The sequence below is a fragment of the Phyllobates terribilis genome, unplaced genomic scaffold (genome assembly GCF_046119375.1).
Source record: "Phyllobates terribilis strain yellow unplaced genomic scaffold, ASM4611937v1 Scaffold_2__4_contigs__length_985480577, whole genome shotgun sequence".
Classification (NCBI taxonomy): Eukaryota; Metazoa; Chordata; class Amphibia; order Anura; family Dendrobatidae; genus Phyllobates; species Phyllobates terribilis.
Window position 1 is genome coordinate 871,941,619 of NW_027362762.1, and position 14,071 is coordinate 871,955,689.

At 42.9% G+C, this 14,071-nt stretch overlaps 1 protein-coding gene across 2 annotated transcripts in view; it reads right to left on the bottom strand.

Moving 5' to 3' along the window:
• Window positions 1–14,071, bottom strand: part of ADGRG7 (adhesion G protein-coupled receptor G7) — a 68,042-nt gene that overhangs the window by 16,036 nt on the left and 37,935 nt on the right. For both annotated transcript variants that reach the window (XM_073668086.1, XM_073668085.1), the window contains 4 exons: window positions 7,190–7,375; window positions 3,651–3,760; window positions 2,532–2,570; window positions 438–769 (listed from right to left, as the gene is read on the bottom strand). In XM_073668086.1, coding sequence (XP_073524187.1) covers window positions 438–769; window positions 2,532–2,570; window positions 3,651–3,760; window positions 7,190–7,375 — 667 coding nt within the window. The remainder of the gene's footprint in view (window positions 1–437; window positions 770–2,531; window positions 2,571–3,650; window positions 3,761–7,189; window positions 7,376–14,071) is intronic.

A 14,071-nucleotide genomic window follows, 5' to 3' on the forward strand; every position in this document is an offset into this window, starting at 1 on the left:
GAGATATTCTTATTAAGCAGCATTATAATAACACTGTTGATTTTAAGGGCAGGTCAGTGAAGGCACAGTGAACTGTCATAAGAGCATACAGATGAATATGTAAGCAGAGCACCAGATAGAGCGCCTCCCACAGGCCACCCCGGATCATGAGCATATCATTATCTCCAAATTGAAAGTAAAGATTACACAAGAACCACAGGACGGATTTCATCAACCAAGTTATCATTATAATCAGTGTAATGTCGCCCAATCCTACTGACAGGTGATCTTTAATGTTTGGTCATAGACTGCAAGTCTAGGGAGTACCTCATTCAAACACATGATATTTACCTACAGAGATGCAGTATATAACCATACAATTTCCACAGAGAAGAACATATATTAATAAAAAAATTATCTAATAAAATAATGCGGGATATAGATAATAAATGATGTACCCCATCCTATAGTAAGTGCACTCTTCATAAAGTATTCTGGCAAGTTAGGACTGGCGTAAACAATGAGGATATAAAGCTCCACTGCCAATAGCGCCATCAGTACGAATGCTGCCAGTAGGAAATAGTGCTGCATAGCAGCCAGTCCAGTGCACACTCCATCGTACACCTTCTCCAGGTCACTCCAAAAGAAGCTGTTTTCTGAATCATTCTGGTTTGGATTTTCTGTCACGATGGTGTATTTTGAGATCTCCATTGCAATGATGAAGATAATGTAGAAAATCAGCAAAGATGAGCAGAAACTTATCAGAATCCATGAAATTGGCTTTTTTCCCCTGTAATTACAAAACAGTCAAAAAAGAATCCAATCGTAAATATGTGCGTTGTACATAGGTGATATGATAGACTATATTATACCTTGATTTCTGAATTAAATAGAAAATAAGCACAATGTCCGACCCATTTCTAAATACTGAATGAGGGAATTTGAGTCAATAGAATCTCAAATTCAGTACCCTCATGTATTAACCAGTGCAGAGAATAGCTACACATCATCTTTCGGTCAGAAGGACGTGGTATGTCAAGCATTACATGGGACATTAAGTTTATTTTAATGAGAACTATGCAATGCTTCATTTCCAAATATTGCATTGTAGAAAAATTGCAGATTGACGATTACAACTGATTGCCAAAGGTCAACCAAGAGGGACACCCTGTGATGAGCTTACAGATACGGCAAATTTTAACTTGACAAATAACACACCGACTTCACAACTCAATAAACTAAATGGACTGGCACCACGCAAGGAATAAGATACAATGACATACAGGCAACACAAAGACAGTAAATGAAAATAAAGTGGTTTATAAAGAGGCACTAGTCAACCCCTTATATGATAAGGCAACCAACATATATTAAAATAAAGATCGCTAACGTGAACAACTTACATTAAAGAGAATTAAAAGTAGCAATAAAGTACAAAATAATCTCCTAGGTCTCCACATAAAAGTATATGCAGGAGCCCAAACTGTGTCCTCAAATATCAGAATACAATGTAATAAGTAAGGAGATAGACAAGCGATAAGACGCACACAGTTAATGACTAACAGAGTGGCTGCAAGCGAACACCACTGTCTACTGGTCAAAGATGATAGAGAAAATAAAAGCAGAAAGAATTGCATTAGTAGGAACTCGAGAGTGAAGTGAATGTTACCTCGGGGAAGAGATTGGAGAAGACACCAGGTCAGGTGATACATGTGGCGCAGTTAGTAATTATAAAAGGGCCAGTAGGGCAGTGAAGGCAAGGAGTTGGCACCTGAACCTGTAGCAGAACAGACGTGTAGCAGAGTGAGATGGCTTTTAGCCACCACTATGAAAGACCAGACCCAAGGTGAAGACCCGAGAGAGACCAGACCCAAGTGAGGACCCGAGAGAAACCAGAACCGAGGTGAAGACACGAGAGAGACCAGACCCAAGTAAAGGAATCCATAGACTAGACCCCAGTGAAGACACAACAGAGACCAAACCAAAGTGAAGACCTGAGATAGAAATAGACCAGACCCGAGTAAAGGCTTGAGAGAGAGCAGAGTCGGGAGAGCTTAGTCGAGTGAGCAGAGACAGAGGCGAGAGAGGGACAACTAGGCTGCAGTGGAGGGACATTCGCATGAGTCGTCGCTTCCAGTGTAGACATACGGTACAAAGTGCTTTAGGGAACGAAGGTAACCAGTGTGACAAGTGGGCCAAGTAACTCATCAACCTGGAACTTGCGGCCTAGCGGGTAGCATCGTCAACCCTCGTTAGGGCCTGTGTAAAGTTTTGTGTTGCCTAGAGAGTGATGACGGTGAAAGGCCCAGTAGTGACAGTGATGCCCTGTCAGTTGGGGTATTAGGACTAAGAGATCACTGACAATAACAGTTATGTAATGGTAATAATAAAACGATAGAGTGTAAATAGCATTGTGTCAATTTCCTGTTCATCTGAATTACTGTATTTTTGTAACTAATTTGTTTTAATTTTCACTCTTTGAGCTATCCCCTGATATTGTGCTGGAGGCACTCCTTTGTGTCAATTGAATAAATAGTTGTTGGTATAAGTACCGCTGTCTCCTCATTGTCTGCGCTGTTGCATCCGCATACCTGTTAACAAATACATAAATCCAATTAATTGTTTAGGTAATAAATCACTGTTGTTTACCAATAGATCACAAAAAGAAATGACAAATCTATAAGTAATTCTGGTAAATATATAAAAATATAAAATAGCAGTTCCGATACCAGGGCCAGTATAGTTGTGTGACCTATGGTGCTACCCACAGGGATAGAGAGAAGGGCGTAAGCCCCACACATTAAGCGCTTCTACCTGTCTCTCCATATCAAGTTAGTTGTTGAATTACACTATCTGTACATTTGGGTAACCCTTCTAACAAACAGATAGTCAAAAGTGGAAAAACTTTTTAAGACCCTCAATATGATCTAAATGTTAATCTTATATGGAATGCTGTGCAACAGTCTTGTTTCAGGCACCATGAGATCCAAATATTATATGACCTAATTTGGGATGCATGATTTAGTTGCTGTATGAGGTATAGACAGTCTAGCCTGGTTAAAGGCCACTGAGAACATCTATGGGCATACAGAGAACAAGGTTAACTATCCATTTTTTTCGCAAACAGAGTCTAGATGGCCAATAAAAAAGATAGCTGCAAGCTGCACGAAATATCTTTACTAGTACCAGACCTCCCACCATACACATGAATGTTTGGTCTGGCAGTTCTGCATGTATTCTGTAAAAGAAGAGCAAAGTAAGCTATTGTCAAGCTCCACTGGGGATGATGTTAATTTAAAGAGAACCTGTCTGGCAATTCATGCTGCCCAAATCGTCGGCAGCATGAATCATGGCCTGGTGTTTAAAAAATTATACTTTAAAGAACCAGCGCCACTGAAGGTAAATGACAGGTCTCTCTATGTACATACGAAGGAGAGACCTGTCAATCATCTGTAGCGGTGCTAGGGAGAGTCGGCTAGGTGGCAAGGCGGGACAAGTGTCGTCTCCGGTTTTGGTACCCAAGCTGTCATTAGGTCCTTATACATATTAGATATTTGGTTAACTTTGACCACCTTTGTCCTAATACGTTTGAGATCACTCCTCTAATATATATCTTAATGAATGGAAAAAAAAATGGAAAAAAGAAAACCTTTACAATTGGTGCAGCTTACCTTACATAGAATAAAAATATAACAGTAATGCTTAATCCAATTACAGAAAGTGTACAGCCGACCATTGACACAATGTTCAAGGAAGCAAAATTTATGTTTTCTTTAAATTTCTAAGAGAGAAAAACACAAATATAGATTGGAATATCAGTAGTAATAATTGCTTTTCCACAGCAACACCAGTGCATACATTGTAGTGTGTTTTTCAATATATTCATTTTCAGAACTAGTTAATCACTGGAAGCCCAGAGAGCAACATTAGCTATTCTTTTCCCATCTTTAATAGTGTTCGACCTTTTGTTCAGTGGTGCACAGCGCATCTCCTGATAACACTTAAGGGTCAACACTCATGGCCGAGGTGAGGTTGTGTGGTGGGGTGTAGCCTGCCACCCCTTCCCGCTTCTAGTATCCACCAGCCCACTGATAATGTCTCCTTCACTGCAGAGCTATTAGCAGGAAGCAGACCACGCGGTAGAGCTGAAGCTGGCCCCATGTAAACATCCAGTCGTGATCGCACCGGACTTCAGTAAAGAATTTGTGGTCCAGGCAGATGCTTCAGAAGTCGGTTTGGGAGCCGTGCTGTCTCAAGAGATAAATGGTGAAGAACATCCCATCCTGTATCTGAGTTGGAAGCTCTCATCCTGTGAGAAAAATTATGCCATTGTTGAGAAAGAGTGCTCAGCCATCAAATGGGCCATTGATACGCTGAAGTATTACCTACTAGGTCGTAGGTCATAGGTTTAAACTAGTGTCAGACCATGCACCTCTGAGATGGTTAAGCGAAAACAAGGGTAAGAAAGCCCGGGTGACTAAGTAGTTCTTAGGCCTGCAGCACTTTAGTTTCCATGTACAACCTAGACCCGGGAAGTTGCACGGTAACGCCGATGCCCTCTCCAGAATTCCCTGTTTGGTGTCTGAAGGTACCAAAACCCCTGGCTTTGGGCTTATGTGATAGGGTCATTGGTAATGTAGGTGAGGGGAGATATGTATTGTGAAGATTGCTTTCTCTCCAGCATGTTATGTGCTGAGAGGGGTTAATCATCCATGACAAGGTTGAGCTTTTTTGTGAGTGGCTGTAAGAGATGGACGGGATGGCTACTCACCATATCTCCACCCCAAGGGTGTGGTTCGACAAGTTAAATGTCCAGCCACTGTGTTTTTTCTCTGTCTGTAAGTCTGGAGGCAAGGGAGCTCCAGTCCAGACAAGTGTTTACCTAACCTCTGTTGTTGTACCCTGAGCAAACATAGCATATGGACTGTGCTATACATTATCTTTATTTGTCCAGCATGGTAATTTATGAGACTTTTCAAATCTCTTTTTAGGGGATTTGTCTTCATTATTGTAAAAATATTGCATGTGAGTAGCTTCCAAACCACTACTTTTCCAAGGTTTATTTGTCTGCCTTTGGCTGCATTGATATCAGAATGTACTCATTTGTAGTACAGATACAGGCAGTGAAAGGGTCAGCTCAGCACCTGGGGATAAGGGGCTGCAGGAGATTGTTCTAATCAGCAGAATACTCAGAGGAGGAGATAGGTGCTGACCTATAACTGCCATCATCTTTACTCCAAATGAGTATGTTCAGGTATGAATGCAGGTGAAAGCAGGAAAATAGACTGGGGAAAAGCATGAGTTTGGAATACATATGCGTACAATTTTTTTAAAAGGTATGAAGACAAATTCCCTTAGAAAGTGATTTGCAAAGTTTCAAGTTTCAAGATGAACAAAATTAGTAAAAAAGAAAAATGAAAGGTTAGTTGCTCTTTAAAGATCATAGGCTTAAATGTAAAATTAGTTCTAAGGCTCCCACCTACAATGGGACATTTATGTTAATAGTGTAACCTTCGCAGTGGTACCATTGGACCCCATTATACAAAGAAGTCCCTTGTGACTGCTCCTCTGCATCCCATATACAGCGGGTGAAATAAGTACTGAACACATCACCAATTTTCTAAGTGAATATATTTCTAAAGGTGCTTTTGACATGAAATTTTCACTAGATGTCGTTAACAACCCATCCAATCCACACAGGCAAAGAAATTAAACCATAGATGTCCACAAATTATGTGTAATGAGAAATAACGTAGGGAAAAAGTATTGCATACATGAAGAAATAGAGGTGCAAAAAGCCATGGAAATTCACGACACCAGCTGAAATCTATCAGTAATTACAAAGCAATCCTGCAACTTAGTGAAGAATAAGGTTCAACTGATGGCCTATAAAAAGGTGTCTCATTACCAAGGTGCCACACAAGAAACATCTCATGATGGGTAAAACTAGTGAGCTGTCTCAAGACCTTTGCAACCTTATTGTTGCAAAACATACTGATGGTATTGGTTACAGAAGAATTTGCTACTAAAGGTTCCAGTGAGCACTGTTGGGGTCATAATCCAGAAGTGGAAAGAACATAATTTCACCATAAACCGGCCACAACCAGGTGCTCCTTGCAAGATTTCAGACAGAGGAGTGAAAAGAGTTGTCCAAGAGCCCAGTACCACCCGTGGAGAGCTACAGAAAGACCTTGAATCATCAGGTACAATTGTTTCAAAGAAAAATATAAGTAATACACTCAACTTCCATGGCATACTCACCATGCATGACTCCAGTGCTGAATAAAAAGCATGTTCAAGTGCATTTAAAGTTTGCTCAACAACATTTAGACAAACCTGTAAAACACTGAAAGAATTTAGTCGGGTCAGATTATACCAAAATTGAACTCTTTGGATGCCACAATACACATCATGTTTGGAGGCCAAAAGGCACTGTATATCACCTCAAAAACACCATATCAATAGTGAAGTTTGAAGGTGGGAAAATCATGGCATGGGGCTGTTTTTCAGCATACGACATTGGCAAACTTCATATAATTGAAGGAAGAATGAAAGGACAAATGTACCGAGACATTCTTGATAAAGATCTGCTGCCATCAACCAGTATGATGAAGATGTAATGAGGGTGGATATTTCAGCAAGACAATGATCCCAAACACACATTCAAGGAAACTCTCAATTGGTTTCGGAGAAAGAAAATAAAGTTGCTAGAATGGCGCAGCCAATCACCTGGCATTAATCCAATAGAAAATTTATGGAAGGAACTAAAGCTCAGAGTTCATAGAAGGAGCCCATGGAACCTTCAGAATTTAAAGAGTGTTTGTGTAGAAGAATGAGCAAAAATCACACCTGAGCAATTCATGCGACTGGTTTCTCCAAACAGGAGGCATCTTGAAGCTGTCATCACCAACAAAGGTTTTGTATGAAGTATTAATTTTCAGTAAGAGTGTTCAATACTTTTTCTCTGCATCATTTCTCATTATTACACATAACTTAATTTATGGACATCTATGTTTTGATTTAATTGCCTCTGTGGATTGGATGGGTGTTACTGACATCTCGTGAGAATTTCATGTCAATATCACCTTTAGAAATATATTTACTTAGAGAATTGTTGACGTGTTCAATACTTATTTCACTTGCAGTAGCTTCTCCCTTGAGTGATGGGTGATTTCAGAGCTCAACAGGACTACGTAAAAATATACAGTACCATTAAAACAGCAAAGTTAGTTGTATGGTTGCAGGTACACTGTAACGATGTGATGGAATTAAATGAGGTCTCATTTGAGGTTGGCTGATTTGAGATTTTCTTCTGGCAGCCTGTTGTATTCCATTCACTCCATTGATAGTCCCAGAAAACACAAGCATATTGAAGTAGAATATATGATGGATTGATCTATAATAAAATAAATCTAGATAAAAATAAAGTACTTTATTCAGAGTAAAAAACATTTTATGCTTTCATCTGAGATTCATGTTGTAATGCCGGCGCCTCTGCCTTCTGTCTCTCTCCCCAGGCAGAGGCACTCATACACTTACCGCCGCGGCCCCCGGCTGGAGTGTCCCACTCCTTCCTTCCCTCCTTCTGAGACTGCCCAGGGTACGCGCATAGCGAGCAGATCCTTGGGTGCCGTGCTTAGTGCACACGTGCGCTCCCTCCTCTTAAAGGGGCCACTTGAGCACTGTCCTAAAGTGTACCTGGCCAATGGCCGAAGGACACTGACTATTTAAGGCACCTCCTCCAACATGGAGGTGATTGTGCAATGTATAAGTTTGATTCTTAACACTCTTGTTAGTTCTCAGGTCCCAGCGCATGTATCTTCATTTACCTGCCTGCCTATCAGCCGGACCCGCCTGCCTGTCTATCAGCTGTGCCTGCCTGTCCATCAACCGTGCCAGCCTGCCTATCCATCAGCCGTGCCAGCCTGCCTGTCCATCAGTCGTGCCAGCCTGTGCCTGTCTCCTGTCCCATTGGGGGTCAGCCATCCACCCAAGGACAGTCCCAGAGTAGCACCCAGTTCGCCTCCTGCGTCTCTTCTCGGAACACAGAGTCGTCAAGCCACTGTGGTCAGTCGTCAAGCCACCGAGGTCAGACTTGGTCGGACTCCTAGTTACACCCCTCTGGGCTCTCCTCGGTCCATGACACAGTGTTTCCACCACGCGGCTCGTAACATATGTTCAGTGTGCACACTGGATAATCTGGCATATTGGTATTCAGCTTGTACATCCTACAATGTTAGGGATGGACACTTCAACGTTTTAAAGCGTGCAGGCAACTAACTGTATCAGAGGCAAAAAGTCCACACTAGCACAATAAAGACAAGAATTGTGCATATTTACATTCCCATGCACCACCTGGGATAAAGGGGTGCTCATGACAAGTAATTCCATTATTTCACTGTTTTTAATTAGAGAAAAGAAATGTTGGAACCAATGCTTTCCTAGGTCATTTGAAGCCAAGGCACAGAGAGTGAGAGAGGTGAGTTTATAGTATAAGGTTCCATGTGGAAGAAGTCAACTTGTTGTTGGCAGATGGGCACACACACTTTGATCAAAATATTATCAAAGTACCTTATTTTTTACATGTGTAGAAACATTTGCAAAGTGCGCTGCATAGTGTCTGTCAACTTTTTATCCGGCACAAGACGAATTAACCTAGAAACCCCTCGCTACGATGTAGTGGGCAAGGCCGAATCTCTTCCTGTCACAAGAAGAGAGAGGAGAAAGGAAAATATTCAGCTCACCAAGTGTAGATGGTTTGAAAAATAATGCTCAGCTTTAGGCCAATATAATTCTGGTCAATATAAATATTGCCACAGCACAGAATATTAAAATATAACCTTTAATAAATACTTTAAAAATCAATAAAGTGCTGAGTGGCGTGTAATGAAACCACAAAAAAAACAAAACACGACATAAACGTAAAGAGTGTTATGGCAAATGCTCCTAAGTTATCTGTTTTAGTTTGACAATACCTATAGTTCACTCTCCAAGTGCTAGGTATCAACCTTTTCTAGCACTCCCTTGATATTATGGTATACCAAGCATTTACCAAGGAGACAGCATAAAAGGAAATCACACATAAATATCACAGAAAATCGGGTCCATAAGATCCCTATAATTCCTCATCAATTACTTCAATGTGTAATCATTTCATCTAATCCTTTAGCCGCTCTAAACAAACAGATGAGAGCCTCTTATTACCATCCAGTCTTAATTCCTCATACTGGCTACTGGATAGATCTCACCTGGAGCCTTTTATCCTCCTCCTTTGTGTAGGTGATCAGAATGATCCAAGGAACCTCCCTACGCATTTCAGCCATTCATCAGGGGCATATGGTTCCCAAAAATGTTGATCTCGCATTAGACCTTCATCTCCCAGTGCTAAAGCCTCCAGCCACTGTCAGCGTGTACAGACCAAAAGTTTGGACACACCTTCTCATTTAAAGATTTTTTTTGTATTTTCATGACTATGAAAATTGTACATTCACACTGAAGGCATCAAAACTATGAATTAACACATGTGGAATGATATACTTAACAAAAAAGTGTGAAACAACTGAAAATATGTCTTATATTATAGGTTCTTCAAAGTAGCCACCTTTTGCTTTGATGACTGCTTTGCACACTCTTAGCATTCTCTTGATGAGTTTCAAGAGGTAGTCACCGGAAATGGTTTTCACTTCACAGGTGTGCCCTGTCAGGTTTAATAAGTGGGATTTCTTGCCTTATAAATGGGGTTGGCACCATCAGTTGTGTTGTGCAGAAGTCTGGTGGATACACAGCTGATAGTCCTACTGAATAGACTGTTAGAATTTGTATTATGGCAAGAAAAAGCAGCTAAGTAAAGAAAAACGAGTGGCCATCATTACCTTAAGAAATGAAGGTCAGTCAGTGCGAAAAATTGAGAAAACTTTGAAAGTGTCCCCAAGTGCAGTTGCAAAAACCATCAAGCGCTACAAAGAAACTGGCTCACATGAGGACCGCCCCAGGAAAGGAAGACCAAGAGTCACCTCTGCTTCTGAGGATAAGTTTATCTGAGTCACCAGCCTCAGAAATCACAGGTTAACAGCAGCTCAGATTAGAGACCAGGTCAATGCCACACAGGGTTCTAGCAGCAGACACATCTCTTCAACAACTGTTAAGAGGAGACTTTGTGCAGCAGGCCTTCATGGTAAAATAGCTGCGAGGAAACCACTGCTAAGGACAGGCAACAAGCAGAAGAGACTTGTTTGGGCTAAAGAACACAGGGAATGGACATTAGACCAGTGGAAATCTGTGCTTTGGTCTGATGAGTCCAAATTTGAGATCTTTGGTTCCAACCACCATGTCTTTGTGCAATGCAGAAAAGGTGAACGGATGGACTCTACATGCCTGGTTCCCACCGTGAAGCATGGAGGAGGAGGTGTGATGGTGTGGGGGTGCTTTGCTGGTGACACTGTTGGGGATTTATTCAAAATTGAAGGCATACTGAACCAGCATGGCTACCACAGTGTAATGCACACGCCCGGACTGACTGGCGTGTGCGTGTTTAGTGGTTCCACTGTGCCATGAACCGGAGAGTGCCTGGAGGGGCGTAACTAAGTATCTGCCCGATCCGACCAAGGTCGCACGACGGCATACGACGCCAGTGCACCAGGGAGGAACCGAGCAGAGGAACCAGGGTCTACTCCAGGTCAGACTCCGGACACGGCTGTTGACCCACACCGGGGAATACAGGAACAGGCAGACTAGATCGCAGGCTAGGTAGGGTCCAGTACAGACTGGGAGACAAATTCAGAGCCGCAGTTGCGGTAAACAAACAGAGTAAAGCGAAACCACAGGTGCGATAGACAAGGCTGAGCAGAGCAGAACCGCAGACGCGGTAGACAAGGCTGAGCAGAGCAGAACCGCAGGCGCGGTAGACAAGCCTGAGCAGAGCAGAACCGCAGATGCGGTAGACAAGGCTGAGCAGAGCAAAACCGCAGACGCGGTGGACAGGGCTGAGCAAAGCAAAACCGCAGACGCGGTGGACAGGGCTGAGCAAAGAGAAACCGCAGACGCGGTGGACAGGGCTGAGCAAAACGAAACCGCAGACGCGGTGGACAGGGCTGAGCAAAGCAAAACCGCAGACGCGGTGGACAGGGCTGAACAAAGCGAAACCGCAGACGCGGTGGACAGGGCTGAGCAAAGCGAAACCGCAGACGCGGTGGACAGGGCTGAGCAAAGCGAGACCGCAGACGCAGTGGACAGGGCTGCGCAAAGCGAAACCGCAGACGCGGTGGACAGGGCTGAGCAAAGAGAAACCGCAGACGCGGTGGACAGGGCTGAGCAAAGAGAAACCGTAGACGCGGTGGACAGGGCTGAGCAAAGCGAAACCGCAGACGCGGTGGACAGGGCTGAGCAAAGCGAAACCGCAGACGCGGTGGACAGGGCTGAGCAAAGCGAAACCGCAGACGTGGTGGACAGGGCTGAGCAAAGTGAAACCGCAGACGCGGTGGACAGGGCTGAGCAAAGCGAAACCGCAGACGCGGTGGACAGGGCTGAGCAAAGCGAAACCGCAAACGCGGTGGACAGGGATGTACACACGGAACAGACAGGAAGGGAAAGGCAGAACCAGATACACACAGGGTACTTGTAGTGAAGTAGCGAGTGGACCACAAACTCACAAACGGAAGTACAGCGACAACGAGCAGGAGTTAGGTACGAGTTCAGACTCTGCAGAAAAAGGGAAGGTACGGACATAGAGAAAAACAGGAAACAGGCTAGGAGAGTATTCAGACAAGAACAGACACAGCAGCAAGATACAGGAGCGGGTCTAGGTATGCGGCCCCTAGAAGGCGGAACGAACAGTCTAGGAGCGTGTTCACACAAGCCAGGAAATACAGCCTCCAGGATAGGCAGAAGACAACAGGCTAGAAGATAATACAGACAGGACACAGTTCAGACACGAGAACTAATACCGAAGGCAGGAAACATAAACGGGACCTGGCATATCAGTGACCAGAAGCCAACTGACAGAACACAATGCTCAGGCAGGGTTTCTTGGGAGGAGCTGGGTTAAATACCAGATGACAGACAGCAATAGGCTGAGGACGCACAAGGGGTGTGCCCGCAGCAGGTACAAGAAACAGGAAGTGATCGGGCGCCGCCCTTAACTAGCAGAAACAGAGGCAAACAGACAGCATGGAGGGAAGCCAGGCTAGCAGACTGGACTGGAGATCAAGTGCGCGCTTTTGCACAGTGGGAGATGGACCACTATGCAAGGACGCCGCCAGGTATGTTACACACAGCATCTTGCAGCGGCATGCTATTCCATCCGGTTTGCGTTTAGTTGGACCATCATTTATTTTTCAACAGGACAATGACCCCAAACACACCCCCAGGCTGTGTAAAGGCTATTTGACCAAGAAGGAGAGTGATGGAGTGCTATGCCAGATGACCTGGCCTCCACAGTCACCAGACCTGAACCCAATCGAGATGGTTTGGGGTGAGCTGGACCGCAGAGTGAAGGGAAAAGGGCCAACAAGTGCTAAGCATCTCTGGGAACTCCTTCAAGATTGTTGGAAGACCATTTCCGGTGACTACCTCTTGAAGCTCATTAAGAGAATGCCAAGAGTGTGCAAAGCAGTCATCAAAGCAAAAGGTGGCTACTTTGAAGAACCTAGAATATAAGACATATTTTCAGTTGTTTCACACTTTTTTGTTAAGTATATAATTCCACATGTGTTAATTCATAGTTTTGATGCCTTCAGTGTGAATGTACAATTTTCATAGTCATGAAAAATCTTTAAATGAGAAGGTGTGTCCAAACTTTTGGTCTGTACTGTACATATATATAAATTATAATATTGACAATGCAGGGGATATTTCTTGGTCAGAGATTTCAAAAAAGATTTAGACTCAATCTGATGTTACTAGACCTCCCAGAATGAGAAAAGAAAAAGAAGAAATAGGGGCCCTAGTTAAAACCTATAATCATACCATTCTAGAGACCCTACCTACGTGGAGGGTAGCACCCCGTTTTTTCCTGCGCAAGTGGCGCCCCCACTCAACGGAGGCTATCCCTAACTAACTTGCCCTATAAATCCCTACGATGGAAGGAAAAGGGCGATCTATCCAGTAGCCAGTATGAGGAATTAAGCCTGGATGGTCATAAGAGGCTCCTCATCTGTTTGTTTAGAGCGGCTAAAGGATTATATGAAATGATTACACATTGAAATAATTGATGTGGAATTGTAGGGATCTTATGGAAGCGATTTTCTGTGATATTTATGTGTGATTTCCTTTTTATGCTGTCTCCTTGGTAAATGCTTGGTATACCATAATACCATGGGAGTGCTAAAAAAGGTTGATACCTAGCACTTGGAGAGTGAACTATAGGTATTGTCAAACTAAAACAGATATCTTAGGAGCATTTGCCATAACACTCTTTACGTTTATGTTGTTATGTTTTGTTTTTTTGTGGTTTCATTACACGGGCACTCAGCACTTTATTGATTTTTAAAGTATTTATTAAAGGTTATATTCTGTGCTGTGGCAAGTAGATGGTTTGAAGCCTCCATATGAAGAATGCGGTAACGGACTCCAACCCGGCAGCTGGGCAGTAGTAGTCCTGAGAAATCAAGACTAAGAGCTTCAAAGTTTGAAACGCGTTGACCCGTGTCCTTTTTATCCTCCTCTCCCGTGTCACCCCTTCCCCTTCTCCCACTTCATTGATATGTTTTTGTAAAAAAAACTTTAATTTTTTTTTTCATTAAAAGTCATGTTTTAAACTTCTAATTATTGGCGGATGCAGGAACCTTCTTGGTTTTTCCTCTACAAGAAGAGAGAACCTAATGAAAAATGAATGGAAAGACCATTCACCCCTGCACAGATAAAACCATATATACATACAGAATATATAAATAAATGAACTATAAAATCAATACAGAGACTTCCATATCAAGTCGGCGAGCAGCAAATTCCTTCACACTTTACGTACTGACTAATAAAGCATTCTGTATTCTGACAACTTTCCAAGTATTTGTCAGCAAGCTATAAGCTATGAAATACATTTCTCAACCCAAGTATAAAAATATTGTCTATTACTGCTGCTTTTCAGTGAATCCCT